The following is a 23,955-nucleotide window of genomic DNA, read 5'->3' on the forward strand; positions in this document are numbered from 1 at the left end:
TCCCTTGGCGTACAGTGCGGGGCAGCGTCTCGGTGGCTGTATTCAAGAGCCAAGGCTCCCTCCGGCCTGCGCGTCGGCCGCAGGGGGCGCGAGCATCTGTGAGCCCAGCACAGGGCCCAGATCCCAGGCTGCAGAACCCGCTTAGAAACCGCTGTCGCGCGCCGCTAGACGCTGGACGCTGGACGCAGGCACGCAGGCCCACAGGTCCGCAGGCCCAGGCCGCAGTTTTCCCAGCCCCGCCGCGGTTGCCAAGGCGACCGCCGCCGAATGTTCCCGCGGCGGGCCCCGCCCCCCGGCCAATCGGACCGGCGCTCGCCCGAGCCCAGATTCTCTTTGTTCCGCAGCCATTTCGGGCCCCGGACGGGAGGCAGCGCCGCTTCGGCAGAAGGCCCGAGCGCCGGAGGCCTCTGGGATGGTGTGGGACCGGGTAGGTGGCGTGAGGGTGCGTGGCCCGGGACTGGAGGGGCAGGAGCGGAGACAGGGTATTCCAAAGCTGCCTCATGCGCGGTGGGGAGAAGCGCCAGGTTCGCCCGCCCTCCCGATGCCTGCCTGGCCGTTTGGAGCCCGGCAGCGGCGGCGGCGCGATTCTAAGCCCAACAGCTGCCGGCCGGGGCGCCCTGGGGTCGGGGTAAGGGCGGGAGGCGACGCTCCTCAGGTGTCCCAGGGCCCGTTATAGGCTGCGGGAGGCGAGGGTCCGCTGCCCGACGGAGCTTTTGCCCCCGCCTGTTAAGCCGCGGCGTTTGCGAGCCCTTGGGCGCGGTAGTGTGCTGCCCTGGGAGGGCTGCTTCTCGCCACTGCCTGGCGCTGCTCGACTTGGGCCGGTCTTTGTCCCGCCCCAGCTCCTTGGGCCCCGGGGTCCTAGGTCCGCGCACACCTTGGTTTCAGAGAGCAGATCCCTTCCTCCCCGCTCTTTTTTCCCCTTGGGGCCTCTTGGCTTCACCGCATGTAAACATGATTTTGCTGTTTGTAACTACGCGTTTTGCGTGGTTTTGTGGGTTTTGCACTTATTCCACTCCTACGCGTACACGCCACCGGGAACAGCTGCTGAGGAGCAGACTGGCCGCCGCAGACTGGTCTGGTTTTGGAGTGGCTGTTTTTTTTTTTTTTCTTTAAAAATGATCTCGTGCTGTTTACCTATTTTAAAAATCAACTGAATTTTGCAATATTGCTTATAATTTAAATCTGTTATCCTAATCACTGATCAATTTGGTTCAGCAACGGATATAAATGTAGAAACTTGAAGTTGGAAGCTATCTGCTAATTAATTCTGTTAGTTGTATTAAGAAGCTAACCCCCACTCCCCCAAGAAAAGATAAAAGTGCAAGATGTTTGGTGTAGCAGGTATTTAGATTTTTTAGATTGTAAAATGGCTGTCTAATTGTGCTCATTTTTAAGACAATAAAAGTACTTGCTGAAGCTCAAGTTTCCGTATTATATCCATATTTTCATATTGCAGTAATAAGGAAGTGTATTCGGTGAAAGACGGAGTTCAGTTTTTTGAGAAAGGATTCTGTTTTCCACTTTTCCCCTACCCTGTATCCCAGTTGTTCTTCGAGAATGACTGCACCAAGCTGAAACTTGCAACTGAAAAAAAGAAATTAGTTTGAAGGTGCAGATTTGTTTCTTGGCAAATGCATTGAGTTTGACAGTAGAGTTTTTACTTCGTGTAATTTAACTAAAACCTATTCAACTATTAATCCTCCATTTTCTTTTTCCTAAAATGATCCTCCAGCTTGGATTAGCCTTGATGTGGTTCTTATCTCTATTCTTTCCGGAAATTATTAAATTTCCCCACCAAAATATATAGGAAAAAAAATTGTATGCTCCTACCTCCAGTCCCCAAAGCCATTTGCCATTATATAAGGTGAGCAGAATAAGATTTTGGTAAAAATATTCTGATTATAAAATTTTTCAGTATCATCACTTGTTATTATATTCATTGTCTTATGACAGTAGTTTTTCCTAATTATATAATGTTAAAGCTATAACATGAATTCAGTTTTCCTAAAAGCCAAATGAACTGAAATGTATGCCTCTTCTATTTAGAAAAATTTCTTGTGTTTGTTAATCGTGTTGGATTCTACAAACTTTTTTTTTAAGAAGACACACTATATTTATTTATTTATTTATTTATTTATTTATTATGTGGTGCTAAGAATCAAACCCAGTGGCTCACATGTGCCAGGCAAGCTCTCTATGGCTGAGCTATAACCCCAGCCCCCAAACCTTTTTTTTTTTTTTTTTTAAAGAAAAGATATCAGGTTATAAACCAAGCCATGTGACATAAGTAATGAAATAAATTTATCAGATATGAACTGAAGAGAGAGGAGAGCAGTAAGGGGAAGTTATTTTTATTGGCCACGGTATAAAAATTATGAATATTCCTGCAGTTGATTTTTGAATACCTATTAGTTGAGGAAAGATCTTTTTTCCACCCTTAGTTTGGTTTACCATCAAAAGAGTGAGAAATCGGGAGAGACTCGCTTTATTAATTACCTGATGATATTTCAAAAACAATGGGGAACAATGCCATGTTCAAAAAGGAAGAGTGGAATTCCCCAGGTGTTGAGGTGCTTTCTTGGTCCTATTTAGCCAGTGCTATGGTAGATTTCTGGGAGGGTATTTGTAGATGAGGGGTTTACTGGGTTGCAGAGAGAATGAATACAATGGAAGACAGATGTTTGCAAAAGCACTAACTATGATTTATAGTTAAATAGGTGGGGGTTCTTCTAAGTTCTAAAGCCAACTTTGAGTTACTCCAAGACTTGTATACTAGGTAGGATTCTTTGAAGTACTGTCAGTTGGTGTAATAAGTAATAATGTTAGTATTCAGAAGTCTCAATTGTCAAGTAAGATATTGAAATAGGGAAAAAGGGCTGCAGATTTGTCTTGGAATTATCTGGAATAGATAAACCCATACAGGAATGGTGGCCACATCTTATTCTGAAGAGGCATTCAATAGCAGAGCAAATATTTGAACTCAGTACTAAAAGAAAACTGGCAACTGAAGATAATAGGTTTGGATTGTTATATGCCTTTTGTTTTAGCAGTACTGGGGATTGAACCCAAACTCACTCAACCTCTGAGGTAAATCCCAGCCCTTTCTGTTTTTTTGAGACAAGAGTCTCTCTAAGTTGCTGAGGCTGGCCTTGAACTTGCGTCCTCCTGCCTTGACCTCCAGAGTTGCTGGGATTATAGGTGCTTACCACTGTAATACCTATCTTGATATGTTATCCTTTTTAATGGTTAAATCTTTGAAACAAAGCAAAACTTTTTATTATAGTGTAAGAGGTTAGAAAAGAAATTTTAGAGCCATACTACTTAGATGCAGATTTTGGTTCCCTCTGTAATTATCTGTGTGACCTTGGACAAGTTACTTCATCTTGCAATTTTTCATCTCCTAATGATTATGAGGATTAAATGAGTTAATACAATAAGCTCTTAGAACTGCACCTGTCATTGTGATTGTTCCATAAATAATAGCTGCTGTTCTCATCAATGTCATTATCATTGTTAATTACAGTAGAAAACTGTAGGAAATAATCATGAAATAAGAATTATAGAAAACTATTGAAAATAATCATAATAAAACTTGCCAATAACAGGAACAGGACTTTGCAATAATTGCTATTAATCCCTTTGGTTGTATTTTCCTCCAATATATTTTCTGAATTTATTTGATTTTTTTAAATACAGTTAAGATTTTGCTATTATGAATAATTTTGTATTTTTTTTAACCTGGCATCATAAGCATTTTATTATGCAATTGACTTATTTTGTCAGCTTTTCTTATGGGCACGTAATGTATGTGTGACTCTCTCATAATTAAAGAGCTTTTTTCTTTTTTCAATTATAAAAGAGTACGGTGAGCATGCTTGTTCATAAAACAATTTATGTGTTTTGTATTGTTTCTCTAAAGTGAAAATATTAGGGCAAAGTATGTGATCATCCAAAGTTTATAGTCTATATTGCCAAATTGCTTTTATTTAAAGAAATATAAAAATGGTCTTAAAGTAAATTGGAGCAACACAGATTTATTGACCCTATTGAACTGGGTTAAAAAGAAAGAGTGAATTAACATTTTTTTTTCTTGTAATGTCTTAGGCATTTTAGCATACATTGTTACTTTTACAACCATTATTTTTATACTCCTCTGGTATAAATGGAAGTTACTTCCATATTTTACTTATTGGAGAAGGAAGATTAGATACTTTACCCTCTCAGTGTTCAAGCCTGAATCTAATCTAGATCTGCCTGATTGAAAGTGCATGCTTACTTTGTATTGCTTATATACTATACATATTCAGAGTCTTATGTAAGTAACTATAATTTATAGACCACATTATCGAGATAGTTAATTGAGCCGGAAATAATGAAGAGTCACAAAGTTAAACCAGATAGAGCTTTACTTTCTATGTTCATTTTAGGAAAGGACAAAAAGAAATCCTTACCTGAATGAGATAAAATTGTTAATGAATATATAAAGCAGGATTCTAAAACCAATGCAGTAAGTATTTTAGGATGCAACATTCTTTGTAATGATATCAGTACAGATATGAAAAAAGAAATTATCAAAATTTGTTTAAATTTGGTGACTCAGAGAAGTTAAAGACCCATTAAATAATTAATTGAAAAATACACTTGGTAAAATCCCTGGTAAAGTTGATGAAATTCTTAATGGAGAAATAAGCAAAAAAAAAAAAAAATTAATGGAGATGTTCCAGGTAAGGAGAATAAAGGGAACTAATTTTATACTGAAAAATTAAGCAAAGATAGAAATATATACAGATTTGATATTTTTTTTTTTTTTTTTTTTTTAATACCAGGGATTGAACTCTGGGGTGCTTAACCACTGATCCACATCCCCAGCCCTTTTTTGTATTTTATTTAGAGACAGGGTCTCACTGAGTTGCTTAAAACCTTGCTAAATTGCTGAGGCTGGCTTTGAACTCTTGATCCTCCTGTTTCAGCCTCCAGAGCTGCTGGGATTACAGGCGTGCACTACCACGCCTGACTAAAACATACAGATTTGAGTGCATTTTATAATGGACTCTGAAGACTTTAGTAAAATAATTATCTTTATCCTAGATGCATAAATCCTACCATAGATGAAATTGTTCATCTCGGCAAGTCAACAACCCGTTGCTTTTGTCTTTACTGAGGAAGGCATTAGAGAAGAGAGGTATTTTAGTAAATCATGAATATATACTAAATAAATGATTATGAATAGATATTAAAGAAATGAACATAAAATTTTGGAACCATTGATCATTTGTGTTTTTGAAAAATACTCGATAAACTGAAAATGTAAGTTGTTTATTTTAGCTGGAACATAGGAAAAGAGGGAAAGACGACAAACTACAAAAGACTTTGCCGTTTATTAGTGCCAGGATTATCTTTTGTCCTCCGTAGATTTTTGTACCAGTGGGGAGAGAGAGATGTAAACAGCTGAGTGCAGGCACAGGTTTTGTGATATAAATCTGTACAGGCCCCAAGGAAGGCTACCATAGACTCCTTGAAGAGAGTGGAGGAGTGGCGGGCCAACTAGGTATTTCAGGGACCTGAAAAGTAAAGAGCAGGATCCACAAACTTTCTCTGTAAAGGGCTAGATAATAAGTATTTTCTACTTCATGGGCCATAACAACTCTGCCATTGTAGTACAACACAGACAGAAGGTGAGAAAACTAATGGATGTTGCCAGATTTGACTGGAGGGCCTTAGACAACTTCTAAAATACAGTACAGAGTTTGAGGCAACATAGTGAGATCCTGTCTACAATACTATTACTACTACTAATAATAATAATAATTTAATTTTTTCTTTCTTTAAAACACAGCACAGAGGGATTTGAGGAGGAGACACCTGAGCCTTGTGTTGAACCATTTGAAAGATTTGAAATCAGGAAATTTCATTATTTGTATGAACCATTAAGAAAAGAATAAAATAGTTCTAAAGCATTACATATCAATAAGAGAAAAACAATTCAGTTTTTTAAATGAGCAAGTTCACAGAAAAGAAAGTAGAGCTAGTCAGTAAACATGAAATAATGCTCTACTTTACCAGTAGGAAAACACAAAATAAAGCAGTATTTTTTCTCCTATCATACTAAAATGTTTTGTTAGTATATTGACACTTTGTAGGGAAACTCTAAATTGGATAATTTGGATAAATCATTACAATTATTTTAATTGTAAAGTAAAATTATGTTTGCCCTAGCAGTTTCCATTTCTTAGAGAAACACATGGTATATCAAGAGCTGTTGTGTATTAGGATGTCTTTGTCAGTAACCACGGAGCCTCTGTACTTTCAGATCACTTTTCATTTCCTGCACTCCATTCATCAGAGCCTATTCGTATTGGGTGTGATGGCACACGACTACAATCCCAGCAACTTGAGAGGTTGAGGCAGGAGGATCACAAGTTCAAGACCAGCCAGGACAATTTAGTGAGACTCTTGTCTGGAAATAAAATTTTTAAAAGAAGGCTGGGGATTTAGCTCAGTGGTAAAGCACTTGCCTAGCTACCTGAGGACCTGGGTTCACCCCCAGTACCCAGCCCCACATTCTTTTCCCCTAAGTCTGTCTTCTCTGTCTCTGTCTTTTAAAACAAAACAAAACAAAACAAAAAACTTTTCCAACTCTTCAATCTCTTTGGAATTTACTGTCCATCATCTGCAAAATCCAGTCTCAACCTATTCTTAAATATTCCCTTCATTTTCTTTTTCTGATTCAAATCTTACTCTTCCACTGTGTGGTTGTGCCTGGTTTTGTTTGTTTGTGTGTTTGTTTGTTTACATAGCTTTCCTTACCACTGTTCCTGGAGATGGGAATGGTGTCTACCACAAATCTCCTTGCTGCTTTCAGATTGTTCTCTCTCCTTTCTCTCTAAAAATCCTAGACTTTGGGTTATATCATAAAGGCCCAAGTGCCACCCAGAATTTTATATTGATCTAGAATGTGTGTGTGTGTGTGTGTGTGTGTGTGTGTGTGTGTGCGCGCGCTTAATGAATAAAATGGATATAGATATATATATATAAAATAGATTATTCCAATACCCTGGCCTCTTTCCCTAGACATCTTTTTCAGTGCTTCCCATCTACCCTATCTCAGCCAGTCTTTTCCACAAAGATATCCTCTTTGTATTGTCAACAACTGCCATGCTTCCAAAGTTACCATTTCATGTTGTTCTACTCTGTGACCAGTGCTTCCTAGTTTTGAGGTTCATTCATAGTGCCTCAACCCTAACCATCTTCTGCTCTGAATGGAATCTCCAGTCCATTGATCCTGTTACTATTGCTCTCACTTACTTTCTTGATATTTCTACTTCCTTTCATGGGGAATTTACTCAGCTTAAATTCCATGGTTAATTGCTTTGGATCCCATTCCTTACTCTTTGCTTGTTTGGCAAGACCAGGGTTGTAGTTAAAACCAAGCTTTTTTTTTTTTAATATTTAATTTTTAGTTTTAGTGGACACAGTATCTTTGTTTTATTTTTATTTGGTGCTGAGGATTGATCCCAATGCCTCATACATGCTAGGTGAGCACTCTACGACTGAGCCACAACCCCAACCCCAGAAAAACCAAGCTTTTTGAGTGTGCTTGCTTGTGTAACTGAGTGTGGCCAGAAAAAAGCACACAATCACACATGACCACAAACCTCAAGTGGGTCCTTCATGCTGCCTGGTGGTCCTGTATTTTCCTAGTCTGTTCACTCTCCCACGTTTCTAAGTGACTATTTTCATGTTTTCTTTTCCTCAGATGTCCTATAACTCTCTTCCCATCCTCACTTTAAGCTAATGACCTTGATTTCTACTCTGTAAAAAAATTAATTAGAATTTCACAGACTCAGGGCTGGGGTTGTGGCTCAGCAGTAGAGCACTCGCCTAGCACGTGTGAGGCGCTGGGTTCGATCCTCAGAACCACGTAACAATAAATAAAATAAAGACATTATGTCCAACTACAACTAAAAAAATATTTTTTCAAAAAAGAATTTCATAGATTCACCACCCCACAAACCTGCTAGTATATGTGCTGTCTTCCTGCCTGTACCTTAGATTAACTCCTCCTGTTGTCATCTGCAATGTTTTGAGGACATTGCTTTAGCCTCTCTTACATCACCCATTTTCTTCTCTTATTGAATCATTTCTACTAGCAACAGACATGTTATTACCCTCATTCTTCAGTATGTGTGGGAGATTGGTTCCAGGCCACCTGCCTCACAGGGTAGCAAATCCATAATTGGCAAGCCCTTATATAAAATGGCATAGTATTTGCATAGAACCTATCAGATTTTTTTTAATCATCTCTAGATTACTTACAATACCTAATGCTATGTCAATGGTTGTTATAGTCTTTATGGAGTAAAGATAAGGAGAAAAGTCTGTATTGTGTTTCATATAAACACTGTTTTTTTTTCCCTAATATTTCCAATCTGCTTTTAGTTGAATGTGGAACCCACAGGTACAGAGAACCAACTATTATTTCTCTTTAAGAAGAAAGCATTTGACCCACTCTTCACTACTCATTTCCCCAATTTATTGGTTTCTTCTCCAGCACTTTACTAATCCTTCTCCAGTCAGGCCTTTGCCTGCACCACTCTTGCAGAGCTGTCTCATAATTTTTTTCAGTAGCCTCCATATTGCTAAGTGCCAAATGTCTGATTCACTTCATTGTACTTAACCTCTAAGCCACATTTGACACAGCTCTTTGCTCCCTTTAGTCTTAAAACACTTTCTGCATTTTTTTCCAGGATGCTATACACTCTTGGTTATCTCCTACTTCAAAGTTGGCTCCTTGTAATTCTCCCTTGCTTTGCTCTTCACTGACCTCTTAATGTTAGAGATCTCTAAGTTTCAGTCCTTTTTTGTTTTGTTTGTTTGTTCCTATCTGCACTTCTTCCGTTAGTAATCTCATTCAGTCCCATGGTTTTAAATACCTTCTAAATGTCAGTGATGCCCAAAATTTAGATCTTTTGCCTCTCTCCCTAATTTCAGTCTCATATGTACAACAGCCTATTCAACATCTCTACCTAAATGTTAAAATGATAGACAACAAACTCAGCATATCCAAAACTAAACTCATAAATTTATTCTCCAAAACCTAACCACAGACTTCCTTTTTGCTGTAAATGGCAATTCTGTCCTCTAATTAATTCAGGCCAAAAAGGTGTTACTCTTGATTTTACTTTTTCTTTCACTCTTAAAATCCATTTTAGGAAAAAGTTTTAGGAAAAACTGTTTTCTGTGTTATCAAAATATATTCAAGATCCTACCATGCTTCTCCACAGCTACCATCACCCTAGTCCAAATCATTATCATTATCACATGTTGGATTATGGTAATATGTTACTACCTGATCTGTCCATTTTATTCTAGCCCTTCCCGGCAGTATTTTCTCAATTCAGTAGCAGAGTTAAGCCTTTTACGAACTAAGACAGTTGTCCCCTTTTACTTTTCTATTCAAAGCCAAGTAGTAGCTCCTACTCTGGTCTTAAAGTATTTATCCTTCTGTACTTATAAGTTGAAGTCCTAATATCCAAGGTGATAGGTAATATTCAGAAAAGGGCCTTTGGGGGTGATTAGTTCACAGCAGTGGAATCCTCATGAATAGGGATAGTGCCCTTTATAAAAATTGCCTGAGATCCCTTGCCTCTTGTCCCTTGAAGGACATAGCAAGGAGCCTTCTGTGTGCCAGAAAGCAGACCAGATTCTAAATATGATTGTGGATTTCCCAGACTCCAGAATGGTGGAATAATTTCTGTTGTTTATATGCTATCTAGTTATGATTTTTTATTATAGCAGCTTGAGTGGATATTCTCTCCTTCACTCGGAAAATCTAATCCTTAAAGTGGCCAGTAAAGCTCTATATGATCTGCCCAACCTGCTACCCTTTCTCCTTATCTCTTTACCTCATTTCCTACTACTCCTTTCCCTCCTTGTTCATTGACCTCATTTCTATATCTTTACTATCTGGAATGTACTTAACCATATCTGCTTGGCTTGGTAACCTCACCTCTAAATCTTTACTCAGATCTTACCTTTTTTAAAACTCTCTGTTTAATACTACTGTTTCCTCCTGGACCTGCCCTAACCCATCCTGGATGCATTGTTATTTTTTACACAGCACCTACTGAATTCTAATGTCCTATATTAGGGACCAACAAGCTGGACCCCCTGGCCTATTTTTGTACAGCCTCCGAGCAAAGAATGGTTTTTACATTTTTAAGGTCTGTAAACAAGGCAAAGAATATACAAAACATATGTAGCCTGCAAAGCTTGAATATTTATTATTGGCTCTTTTCAGAAAAAAGTTTTTATTTTATTCTCCTTGTTGTCTTTCTCCTCCTCAAGAATGCAAACTCTAATAAGGCAAAATTCCTTATTTGACTTATTGCTGTATCCACAGCAACTATAGCAGTGTCTATAATGTAGTAAGCTTTCAGTAAATATTTTTTAAAAGGAACTTTTGTGGTACAAAATTTTAAATAGGTTGACTATTCATCATTAAATTACTGTAATTAGTAATGAAATAGACCTATATATAATAGCTTGGAAAACCAAGCCGTATTTTGAAAAACAGTTTGTTAGAGAACAGAAAGAGCTCTCCAAGTATATATATAAAATGAATACCAGAATACCTTGGGCTGGGTCAGAGGGGACAGGATTACAAGAGGTAGTTGAAAGGAGCTTGATTATCATCCATATTGTTTACTTTTCTTATTTCTTTAATAATGAAAAGTAGTCACATTAATTTTTCATTTATAGATTTTTTTAAATGAAGCAAGAGGGAAAAGCAAACAGATATTTAAGAAAATAAAGCAGTGAAAGAAAATGGAGGGTAATGGGGTGAAGAGGGAGGAGCATATTGCCTTTCTAAAATGCCATACCTAACCAGCAATCTGAAAGAGGAGGAGGAGTGAGCAATATATGTATTTGGGAAAAGAGCATGCAAAAGTAAAGGCTCTTAGTTCAGAACAAGCTTAGCATGATCAGGAAACTGCAAGAAAACTGGTTTGACTGGAGAATGATAAACAAGGGGAACCCAGAGACTATAGAGTATGAATCTAGATGGGCATTGGCCCAGATTAGACATAGCTTTGTAGGCTATCAAAGGATATATAATGTTTTATTTTAAGTGTGATGGGAAGCCATAGGAAGATTTTGATGAGAAGACATGATAAATTGTAGGTTTAACTAGATCATTTTGCTATAAAGGAATAATAGAAGACAGGAAATCTATTGTAGCAGATTATGTTCTCAGCATGGCCTCTGGAACTCCCAGGTGGAGGAGGTGAATGGTCAAGTTCCAGGTGTATTTTAAAAGCATTTTGATACTACTGGTAGACAGTTTGGATGGCGGGTATAAGGGAATTCAAAGATGCCCACTTAGTAAGGCTTGAACAACTGGATGAAAGCTGGTAGCATTTAGTGATAATAGGCCACTGGAGGAGGAACAGATTTGGGTGGGATGGAGAAAGGGAAACAAGAGTTCAGTTTCAGCTTTGTATGGTGATGCATGCCTGTAATCCCATCAGCTTCGGAGACTGAGGCAGGAGGATTGCAAGTTCAAGGTAGCCTCAACAATTTAGTGGGACCCTGTCTTAAAATAATTAAAAAGGATTGGAAATGGAGCTCAGTGGTAAAGTGCCCCTGGGATTAAAAAAAAAAAAAAAAGTTCTATTTAAGCCAGCAAAGTATGAGATGCCCATTTGCCCATTAAACAAACAAATGGATATGTCTTGTAAGATACTAGATACTTCAGTGTGAAATTCAGGATGCTGTTTAATGGCACAGTCTGGATGAGATGATATAGGTAGAGAAAAGAAAGGGGGCCCAGGGTACTTAGAGATAAGGGAGCCAGTAAAGAAGACTATAACAAAGACCAGCTAGTGAAATAAAGGGAAATAAGGAAAACATGGTGTCATCAGTTAAGAAGTGAAAGAGTGGTTGCATGTGTTCAGCCCTGTGAAGAACTTAAAACGAGGCCAAGAAGAAATCACTGGGTTTGGCAACAAGGAAATCCGCCTCTCAGGAGTGAAGTAAAGAAGGGGAGACAAGGTAGGTATGGTAAACTACTCAGAAGACTTAGACAGGAGGATCACATATTCTACAACCGGCCTGGGCAACTTAGTGAGACCCTGTCTCAAAATAAAAAAATAATTGGGCTGGGGGTATATAGTTCAGTAGTAAAGCACCCCTTAGTTTAACCCCAAATACCACAAAAAGGAGAAAAAAAATAAAGGTATCGCAGTGACTATGCACAATTTTAAAATGTTTCTCTGAGTAGAGGAGAGTAGAGAAATAGAGTAGGTGTGAGAGTGAACAAGGTTAAAGTAGGGTTTTAAAGATATTGTTATAAAATGATTTAAATTTTTAGAGAAGCTGTGGAAATAATTCAGAGAATTCTCATGCACAATTCACCTGGATTCACCAATTTTTAACATTTTGTTGCATTTGTTTACTGTCCACTCCTGCCATGCTGTTAATTTTTTTGAATGATGACCAAAGTAAGCTGCTTACATCTTTGCCTTTTAGCCCTGAACACTTTAATGTATGTATTATAAGAGCAACATATTCTCTTAGGAAACCATACAATATCAATTTTTTTATGGCCCATATTGCAATTTTGCTTGTTGTCCCAGTAACATCCTTTATACCATTTTGTTTTCTGCCAGTACACAATCCAGTGCAGGGTTTTACATTTAGTTGTCATGTCTTTTTAGACACAAAGAGGTATTTTCTTTTTATTTTTTAAGCTAGAACTTTGCCATTTGAGAAAAATCCCATGAGATATAAGTACTATTAATTATCTCATTTCATAGATCACAGTTTAATTATTTTTCCATGACTAATAAGTGACATAGCCAGAACTCAAAGCTAAGCAGAGGGACTCCAGTATTGTATTCTTAACTGCACTATAGTATCTGCCATGTAGTGCCTGGAAAAATCTAAAATTCCTTATTTGAAGTGGACAGATAAGGCAAAAATATAGACCACAGGCAATGATCCTTATATCAAAAGGAAAATTTTTAAATTTCTTGTAGTGTAGTACTTCATAATGGTAGATCTGTTTAATATGTTATCCTGATAAGAACAGAAGGAAGAACAAGAAAAGTAATATTTCAAGTTTTATATAACTTTTTCGGATTTTGGTATAACTGATGTTTTCAGAGTTATTGGTACTGATTGCTTAGAAAGGTAAAATTAAATATTTAGATTAATTCTTTGATAAGATTGATAACAGTATATGGACTTGTTCAAAAGGGTTCTGATCTGTTTTAGAGTTTGTTTCCACTTATAAAATGCTGATTGTCAAGCTTTTATTAGAAAATATTAAGATAATTTAGGAAAAGAGCATTGAAGAGTGAACCATTAAAACTGTAGGTGCTCCAGAACAGGAATTAGAATGCTCAATTGGATTTTTTGTTTTATCTAATTTTCTATCTCCCAGTTTTGAGGACATAATGAAAAAGGACTTTCATTGCATAGAAATCCAAGTTATCATCAATTTTTTTCTATAACATTTGCAACCAAAGGTTATTCTTACTATTGAATGTGACTTCTATAAGAAATTATTTAAGACAGGCACAGTACTGTGCCCTTGCATAGGAGCACATGTATTTGCCAGAGAATCAAGTGACATGTAACTCTTACTCAGGTAACTTAGTCGTCCCAGAACTACACTTGAACAATTGAACTGAGTACAAGTCTCCCTGCAGGATAGGAGGTATGTAGAGAATTTCAGTGGCAAGTATAAAAGAAAAGAAATAGGACTGGCTTTTTTGTATGGAGTAGAAGCATATTTATTATTTACAGTCAAATGAATGTATTATTTCTGGAAGCTGAAAGGAACATGGTCTTTAGTTGTTTTATAGGTGAGGAAATAAACCAAATGAGTACAAGTGATTTGTATGAGATTGCCCAGCTAAGCTTTTCTTAGTACAGAGAATGGAGAGTTGAGTCCCAGAGCTATAATGAGTATTTTGATTCCTCCTGAAATTACACTGGGCTCGCTCTTAGCTCCAAATAGGCTGTGGTTGTGAGTTCAAGTGTCTTCATTGCCTCCCCACATACCAACTTTCTGTTTGTCCAATCCCTCACTCAAATAAATAAAGGTTAAAACAGTTGAGGCACTGTAAAGGTGAGGAATTTTCTGCAATCGTATTTTAGTATAGATAGTAAGCTCTAAATCAGAGAAGTATAATGGTACTTTAATATTTAGGGTAAGAATTTGATGGAGAATAAGAAGAACCAGTAGTGAAATAAACTGATGAGGCATAAAAAGTAAAAGGCTCTAATAAAAATTCAAGCTTTGTTTTAACTTTACCTTCTAGGGCTTTTGTTTTGCTATTTATACTTGCTGTTCCAGATACACAGCCAGCAATTTTTATTTATAAAACAATATACATATTCAGACTCCATTCTAGTTAAGGTTACGATCCTCAGCAGCCAGGGGAAAATTATTATTTCAGACAAAATCATTTTTTTGATTCTAGGTAATATAAACTCCTGAACATCTCAATTTTTTTTTTTGTTGTTGATAGAACTTTATTTATTCATATGTGGTGCTGAGAATCAAACCCAGTGTCTCATATATTCTAGGCAAGTGCTCTACCACTGAGTTACAACCCCAACCTCCAAATGTTTTTTATTTGAATTCATCAAGTGCATAGCCACATTGAATTATTAGATTTAATAATTTAAATACTAGGAATTTCCTAGTCATCACTCTCATTCCAAACTTTTTACAAATTACATTTGTAATTTCCAGCTATAAAATACTGCATATACAAGCACCTAATAAATGTTTAGTTTCTATTTAATATCAAGATTCCATAATCAAAACTGGATGAAGTTGAGCGTGTATGTTTATGTCCTAGCTACTTGAAAGGCTGAGGCAGGAAGGTTGCTTGAGCTCAGGATTTTGGGGTCAGCTTTGAGGCATATATTGAAATAGTGAGACCCCTGTCTTTTAAAAGAGAGTTTGGGGGGAATGAGAATCAGAGTTGGCTGGCATTAAGTATTTATTAATTGTAAATAATATGGATTAGTTGCTATGTGAAATTACTTTGTAAATTGAGATACCATTAGTAAAGACTTACTGTGTTTGTCCTTAACCGTACTCCAGGAAGATTTAGGAGAAGCTAATTTTGTAAAAAATTAATTCATGTTTCTAAGAATCAGTTAGTGTAGTGTAAATAGTTTGTGCTTTTAAGATAGTTCATTAGACTCCTTATGTCTAGCACTTAGAAGTGTATAGTCATGAGTGTGGTATATACCTAAAAAGACTTAAATAGGCACACCAAACTACACCATTCATTTTAAGTATAAATGTACATTTTCTTTCCATCTCTTTACATTTGTTGTATTTGCTTCCTTAGGCAGAAAAATACGTTAAGAATAACCCATTGATAATTCTAACAATATTTTAATCTTAAATGAACAGTTTTATTTGCTATTTTCTTAAGGTCTTAATTTTAAATTATTTATGAAATATGTTCCTAAAATAGGATTAAAATGGTGTATTACACAGTGGTTGATTATTAAGAAAAAGAGTACTAGAATATTAACTTTTTTCAGTTCAGTGTATACTAAGTGATAAGTTTATTTGTAGGCATGCCTATTATAATTTATTTCTGCAATAGAGATTTTATTATAATGCTTATATAGAATATAATTTTTTCTTAAAATATTTATGGTTATAACTATTGAGAAAATCTGTTGAACTTATTACTGCAGAAGTCTCAAGAACCATTTTAGAAGAATTATAGGCTTTCTTTTCTAAGCTTAAATTTATTTTTATTTGCTTTTCACTTTTATATCTTTGGGTTTTCTTTTCTTAATTCTTCTTGGTCCAACATGTTGTTTGGATTATTTTTTTTCTACATGTTATTTCCAGAGTTATGCATCAGTATTTTGAAAATTAGGAAATTGATGAAAGATGCTTGTTATCTCTTTTGAAATTCAAATTCAGTGAAATTTAGAGACAGGGTTTGGCTGAATTGCTTAGGGTCCTGCTAAATTGCTGAGGCTGACCTTGAACTCTGATCCTCCTCCCTCTGTCTCCCAAGCCACACTATTTATATTTAAATTAGTCAACATTAATTTATTTTTATAACATTATTAAAAATTATTTCCATACAATATTAAAACAGTAATGACAAATAATCACCTATAAGTGATTACCTATCCAAGTAAAAATAAAGCTCTGTTCTCTAGTATTCAGAACACTGAGAGTAGGACTCTTAAATTATAATATAGCTTTTCTGTTATAATTCTGTAGTTTGCAAAAGTAGATTTTAAAAATAATTAAAGATTTTTAAAATAATTTTGTCTACTCATTCCAGGGACATAATTTGGAAAAAAGTTGCTCCAAGTACATGAATTTTCTAGATACCTCACCCTAACCATAACCTTTAAGCATTTTCACAAAAAGATTTTCTAAACTATATGTCATACCTTCCTGCCTTCTTAAAGTGTCTTTTTTTTTTTTCCTGGAGGTGTAATTTAAGATTCTTGATGACTCAGTCATCATTTTGAATAGAAAGCATTGTACCATGAAATAGTGACATTCTATGGGTCTTTTGCCCTGTTCTCTATATAACATCTGATAATAGTACTGTTAGAAGACTATATTGTCATTACCCACCTATAATGCCAGTACCTTAAAATACTGCTAATTTTTTATTTCCTTCCAGTCTTTTCCACTTAACAATATGGTCTTTTTTCTTATACAAATTTTACTTATTTATAATTATACTCTGTATGCATTTTTTTACCTTTTATCACTTATTGAGCATATGTACTTTTCATGTTATTGTAGAAATTAATCATCTTTTTATGATTAATGATAGCCCATAAGTTAAATATTGTGTTTTTTACTGATGAATTTATTGCTGTTAGAAAGAATCCTGGGATAAAAATATTTGAAATTAATTCTTACTTTTCAGTATTTGGGATTCTTAGACTACAGTCTTGCAAGTGTAATCATGGGGGGAAAGTGTACAAAAATGTATATGGCTCCACATAGATTGCCAAGTTAATTTCCAAAGGGTTATATTAGTTTTACACTGCCATTGGTGATTTGTTACTGATTCATCATATCCTCAGCAGCAGAGGATATTATCATTTTAATATTGTCTTTGCTAATTCGACTGAAAACATTACTTCATTATTACATATATTGATTACTTGTAGGGTTCAGCATTTTCCCTTGTTTAATGTTGTATTTTCTCTTATGAATTTTTCTTCATTGTGCTATCTATCGGTTCTAAATTAGTTTTCCAGGTTAAGTTATTCATGTATTGCTACCTTATTAGAGCATCTAACTTTGTATTGCTGTAATATGCTTGGATCTCCCTTTTGTACTTGTCCAAATAAAGCATATTTATCACATTTGTAAACAATGTTGCCTCCTTCCTGGAAATGCAGGAGAGATGTTATAGGTCTTTTGAGATGTGGTGTGTCTTAAGAAGCAAGTATTACCTGAAAGCTAACATTGTAGTGAGGGTAAACTGTTCTTGTCCTATACTTCCCGCTGGCATATAGGTTTCACAAAATAAATATTGAGGCAATTTTTCTTAGAGACATTAGTGGCAGTGATTGCCATTCCTCCAAAACCTTAGAAAAGGATAGAGAAGGGATAGAAAGTTGGTGAGAAAGGAATTCTGTTGTCTGTAAAGAAGGTGCACACCTGAATTGGCTGCTAACTTTATTCATGGTTTTCTCTATCCCCTCAGTTTACTCTCCAAGGAAGAGAAACTCATTCAGGTTGGCCTAAAAGAAAGGGAGAGATTTATCTTAAGTCATTCGTAGATTAGAAATAGAAAATCATCAGGAAGCAGTACTCACTGTGGTGGATCATACAATCTTGCTCAGCCCTTCCTTCCTTCTCTGGGTGCTGGATTTCTCCTGCTTGCTTACAATTTCTGCACCTGCATTATTTTGTCTTGCTTATAGAACATGGTAATTACCTACCTGCCACATTATGACATTTTAGCTTTTGTTTTCAAAACTGGTAAATGGTAAATTATCTTAGTACTTTCTGTTCATGTTTGCAGGAAAGGAACTTCAGTTGATTTACCTCATCTTTGTTTTGTGTGTGTGTGCCAGGATTCATCATATGAAGGGTTGAGTGCTTAATCTGGTTTAATCGATTATTTAGGAATTGTGGTCACGAAGTATAAACTTTGCCATTAGACTCTTCCCTGAAACATGGGCTGTACAAGCCATCTAATTCCCTTCAGAAAATTAATGTACTATTAAAAATTCAAAGGGGTGGGGAGAAACTTCATAATATAGAACTAGATATTTGGTTTTTAAAATTAGAAATCATTCTTCCTTCTAATTGTAATATTGTTGATTTGTGGGTCTTAATTTTCCCTTTTTTTAAAAATAAGAGGATTAGATGTTTCCCAATGTTCTTTTCATTCTGATGATTAGATGCTATTATTGCCATTCTCTAATTACAGTTAAAGTTTATATTGATAAATTATAATTTTGTGGATTGAGGGGAATGAATGGTGATAAGAACATGATATTCATCTGGCTACTAACTTAGTATCTCTACTTGTATGTATGGTAGTTTAGCATTATCCTTGTGTCCAGCGTAAGCTGAGATTCTCTTATCACATTTCATTTTAATTTTTATATTCACTAATTTTTTAATGTCTCATTAATCTTGGTTGAGTCTTATTGTTTCTTTGTCCCAAGGGGGGAAAAAAATTATTAAACACTTATAGAATGTATGTTCTTGTATTTTGAACTAAACTTAAGGTTATGTGGTACCATCTGTCATGACATTATTTTCTGCAAATTTTTTTTCCATTTTTGTATTGTCTTTAAAGAATTTTCTTGTGATTTTTTTTTACCTCTTTTGCATGCTATGAGCACCACCATTGATCAGCTACTTAGTTTTTCCTTTTATATATTTTTTCAGATTGATTAAATTCATATCTGATTTAATATTCGCCACTTGATTTCAATTTTTCTTTGTTTCTCTTATTTTTCCAAAATTTGTCTTTTGATTTCTCTATTTAGAATATCACCTCTCTTAGTCCATTTCTGTTGCTATAACAAAATACTTTAGACTGGATAATTTATAAATAACTTTTTCTCACAATTCTGGAGTCTGGGAAACCCAAGAATAAGGCACCAGCAGGTTGTATGTCTTCTGGTAAAGACTCTGCTTCATAAATAGTGTCACTTGGCAGAAGGTGAGTGAAAGAGACAAACAGGCCCTCTGAAACCTTTTTATAAGGGAACTAATTAATCCCATCAATGAGGACTTTGCCTTCATGATTTAATCACCTGGTAAAGGCCCTACCTAGAGATTAAGTTTTAACATGAATTTTAGGAAGATACAAATGTTCAAATCATAATATCATCTTATTTAAACAACAAGTTAAATAGCCCATTTTTGTTGTGTATTCTTTGATCGTCAAAAGTAGATTAAGTAAGCCGGGCATGGAAGCACATACCTGTAATTCCAGCAACTCAGGAGGCTGGGACAGCAGGATCACTACTTCAAACCCAACCTCAGCAACTCGGCAAAACCCTGTCACTCATAAAATATGAAAAAGGGGTGGGTATGTGGCTCAGTGGTTAAGCAACCCTGGGTTCAGTCCCTGGTACCAAAAAAATTTTTTTAAAAAATAATGTAAGTAATCTTCATTTTATGTTATCTGATGGTACAAACTGCCTTCGGTTAATCTGAGTTTTAGCGACAGTTCTAGTCAGGAGCATAGTGTGAAGGCAGTATATTCTCATTTAATCTTCTTATTTTCATTTGGACGCATTTCACAGATGACTAAATTGTGGCTCACAAAGGTTTACTAAAAAAGACAAATTGGGAGAACGGGGATTGAATCCTGTATATATGACTCTAGATTCCATGCTTCCTCTACTCTTATCTTCCTGTTTGCCAGCAACAAGTAGTGTAGAATAGTATTCATCCCAGGAAATAAAATTATAAAAATTGATTTCCTTTCATAAGTTTTTTCTGCTGTGTCTGACTTCCCATAATTGGAACCTGACTAATATATGCTCTTGTTATATGTGAGATTTCAATGAAGAAATGAAAAATTAGATAAACATTAATGCTAATCAGACTACTAACATTTTACCATTTTTTAAACCTTTCTGTTTTACTGCTTAAACTGCTCTCTTTTCTCATTCAGCCCTTGCCAGTAAACATAGTGCTGTGTTCTTTTTTTCTGTTTTCACTTGAAATGTTGAATCAACACATTATACTTAATCAAGGATAGTTTTGGATATGAATGAGAAATCCCAGAACCCTCTCATTCAGAATGTTAGGAGCAATCTAACTAACTGCAGTGAAACAGCATACTTGTTACTAAAACGATCTGTAATAGTTACCTCCATGTGCTAATTTTTTATACCTTTATTTTATTTATTTTTTTAATGTGGTACTGAGGATCGAACGTGTGAGGCAAGCGCTTACCACTGAGCCATAATCCCAGGCCCCATTGCTAATTTTTTCTCTCTCTTTTTTAAAAAATTCTAATTTGTTATATATGAGAGCAGAATGCAGTTCAATTCATATTACACAAATTTTTCATGCCTCTGGTTGTACACAAAGTAGAGTCACACCATTTGTGTTTTCATACATGTTCTTAGGGTGATGATGTCCATCATTCTACCATCTTTCCTACTCATGCCTCCTGCTAATTTTTTAAAAAAATTATCAGGTTGGTGTTCTATCAACTATACAGGTACGCTCTCACTTCATAAATAAGGACAGTAGATTCTAAAATATTGAATCAAATCTTTTATTGACTTAATTTGTAATTTCTGATGTGTTTCACAGAAAAATATTTGGCCACTTGCATCACAGCAACTTTTACCAGTTCCTTAAATTCAGTTAAGTGCAGTTATGATCAGTGACTTGCCTGGTGCTCTTAGATTTTTTGATCATTCAAAGCCAGTATTTTACTGAGAGAGATCATAGTCTTCCAAGAGTACTACAGATTTGTCTCCATCTTTTATATTTGCCCATATATAAAGCAGCAAGTAATAAACAGTGGAGAGCAATGTTACTTTAAGACAAGTCACTCTTTTAATTGATCATATGTACATATTTAATTGACTATGAATTAAAGAAGCAGTTTGGAGTACAAGAAACATTGAACCCCAAATAGGAAGATATTCATTCCAGCTCAATTCTTAACATTTACTTGCTGAGTGACTTTTAGCAAGTTTTATCACTGATACTATTTCTTCATCTCACAGGGAATTTTGAAAATTAACTAAGATAAAACATGAAGTACTTTGAAAATAATTAAGTACTTGAAACCATTTGACAATGATCAGACAGTATTCTGAAATGGAATTTACAATCAATACTTAGAGAAGACCCTCCCACACCTTAAATCTGTCACAGAGGGCTGGGGTTGTGGCTCAGTGGTAGAGTGCTCACGTAGCACGTGTGAGGTCCTGGGTTCAATCCTCAGTACCGCATAAAAATAAATAAATAAAATAAAGATATTGTGTCCAACTACAATAAAATATAAATATTAAAAAAAATGTGTGTCATAGAAATAACTATTTGAGTAGCGTTGAGACAGACAATGGCAATAGTCCATGGAACTATTTAAATAAATAATTTGCCAGTTGAATGTAGCAGTGGACAGTTACTACTAAAGTCCATTGATGAATACTATGATGCTAAAACAATCAGGAATCTAATTTACTTATTTTGTGATATTGGTTTTAACACATGGACTTCTTATTTTAGGAGAGTTTGCCTTTAGTTTTATGAATGACTTAATATCCATTTGAAGGAAGATGGTAGTTATCATTCTCAGCATAAGTTGACTTGCTCTACAAATTTAAATCATATTTTGCCAAAGACCACAGTTTTCTAGCTTGTTTTACTTTTAATTTATTGGAAATAAATGCTTATGTTCTTCCCCCCAACTTGACTTTGCCAAAGTTTCCTTTTTTATCATAGAACGTAAGTGCAATTCCTCACCCAAACTGTCATTGTTAAATTGCAGAGTCAATGAATATTGTACTTACTAACTTCTTTACTAAGTAGTACAAATTATTAAGTAACTTTAAACAATATGTTCTTATGTTTTGGTTTTCATCAAAGACTTTTTTTTTTAGTGGTCAGTTATGTTTCCATATTAATCAGAGGAGTCTGCATTCTGTTCCTCTTGTCCTGTTTTCTAGTACAACTAGCACACTGCTACTCATTAGAGGAAGAAATAATGAAACTTGTCAGGGGCAGGTATATTGAGTTAATAAGTAGTCCTCATCTAGCTGTAAGTTCTCAGTGATAATAATGTGCAGTCAATGTTGAGAACCATGGAGAGTGTGGCCAACTGTGAAGGTTAAATTAGTTGTTGAACCAGGGAGTTAGTGTTTACCAATCAAGAAAGTTGTTCATTTCTTGATGATGCATGGAATGGAAAGGTAAAGAGAAGAGTGCCCAACAACATTCATGGTTGACATACTGTTGAGTTCTTTTAAGGGGTAGTCGCATGTTCATGGGGGTGACAGACTGAAAATAATACGGCAGTGTGGTTCAGTGCACCAGTTTCTGAAGTCAGATGCATTTGGGGTTGAGTACTGGCTTTGCTTATTACTGTCTGTGTGACCTTGGACACATTGCTTAAGTTCACTTAAGCCTGTTCCTCTTCTGCAAAAATAGAAATAATAATAGTACATACTCAAAATTAAATGAGATCATGCAATTAAAGAACTTAGCATGATAAGTAACATACAGAAGCAACTCATTAATGATAGCCCGGTTGATATTGCCAGGCACAATCTAGACTTTGGAATCACAAATCTGGTATTGAATGTACTCTGCCACATACAAGCTGAATAGGCTGCTTAACTTCTTAGAAACCTCAGATATATAAAATGGATTTGATACCAACCTCATAGTACTGTTGTGAATATTAAATGACCTGAAGTATAAGAAGTGCCTGCTTACAGATTGGGTTGAATTTTGACATTTTATCACCCACATCTTTTGTTACCAAACTTTTTTTTAAATGTTTGTTAGTAAGTTTTTTAGTATTTGTGTATCCTTCTAGTTATCTTAAAGGTCTCCCTGTACTCTAAGAATACATTTATTTAATTTTTCAAGAATCTATTTTCCATTTTCTTTTTTTAATATTAATTGTCCAGTTCTTAGATGGCAATAAGTTTATAATGCCAGAAAATCAAACTTTTTTAACTTCTTGGCATAATTCTTCCAAGTGATGAATTAGACCATCCCTAATCAATAAATCAAGGATGATTTAAAACCCATGTGTTGCAGGACATGTGGCCCATATCTGTGATCACAGCTACTGAGGAAGATGAGGCAGAAGGATCAAGTTCAAGGCCAGTCTCAGTAATTTAGTGAGAATCTCAGCAACTTAGATCCTGTCTCAATAAACAAAAAAATAGGGCTCAGAATGTAGCTCAGTGGTAAAGCACCCCTGGGTTCAGTCAGTCCCCCAGTACCAAAAAACAAACAACGACAAAATGTCCAACACCACGGAGCACATGTTGTCTTCCTTGCCCTTCTAACTGGTTGAGTTCATTTCCTCAACTAGCTTGAGCTTAGTAGTTTTGATTCCTCCCCCACTTCTTTCTTGATCTAAAACCTCTGACTACTGTATAAAATCCCTTAAAGGACTTTCTGGTACCACTGATTGCTATAGTTTATTTAACAGTCTATTTGATTCTTTGTTGTTTAAAAATTTTCAGTTTTTAAAAGTTATTAACCAGCTGCTTATAGATTTTCCCTTTGTATCTGAATTTTGGTGCAGATTTTATTAAATAATTATTTTCTTTAAATACCATGCTCTTTTTAGACCACTGGATGGCTCTGGTATTTTGTTTTATTTTTCCTTCTTTGCTCATGATAGCATCTTTTTGTAAAAAAACAAGTATAGGAGACATTTACTGTGGAAGTCTGCATGGTCATCAAGTGATTCA

At 35.7% G+C, this 23,955-nt stretch overlaps 1 protein-coding gene across 1 annotated transcript in view; it reads left to right on the forward strand.

The window, feature by feature from the left end:
* The first annotated feature begins 346 nt into the window (after window positions 1-346).
* Tnpo1 (transportin 1) overlaps window positions 347-23,955 on the forward strand; it is an 84,558-nt gene continuing 60,949 nt past the window's right edge. The window contains exon 1 of the mRNA XM_076857136.1: window positions 347-427. Within this exon, the coding sequence (XP_076713251.1) occupies window positions 413-427 (15 nt within the window). The 5' untranslated portion in view covers window positions 347-412. The remainder of the gene's footprint in view (window positions 428-23,955) is intronic.

Source organism: Callospermophilus lateralis, chromosome 5, assembly GCF_048772815.1.
Source record: "Callospermophilus lateralis isolate mCalLat2 chromosome 5, mCalLat2.hap1, whole genome shotgun sequence".
Classification (NCBI taxonomy): domain Eukaryota; kingdom Metazoa; phylum Chordata; class Mammalia; order Rodentia; family Sciuridae; genus Callospermophilus; species Callospermophilus lateralis.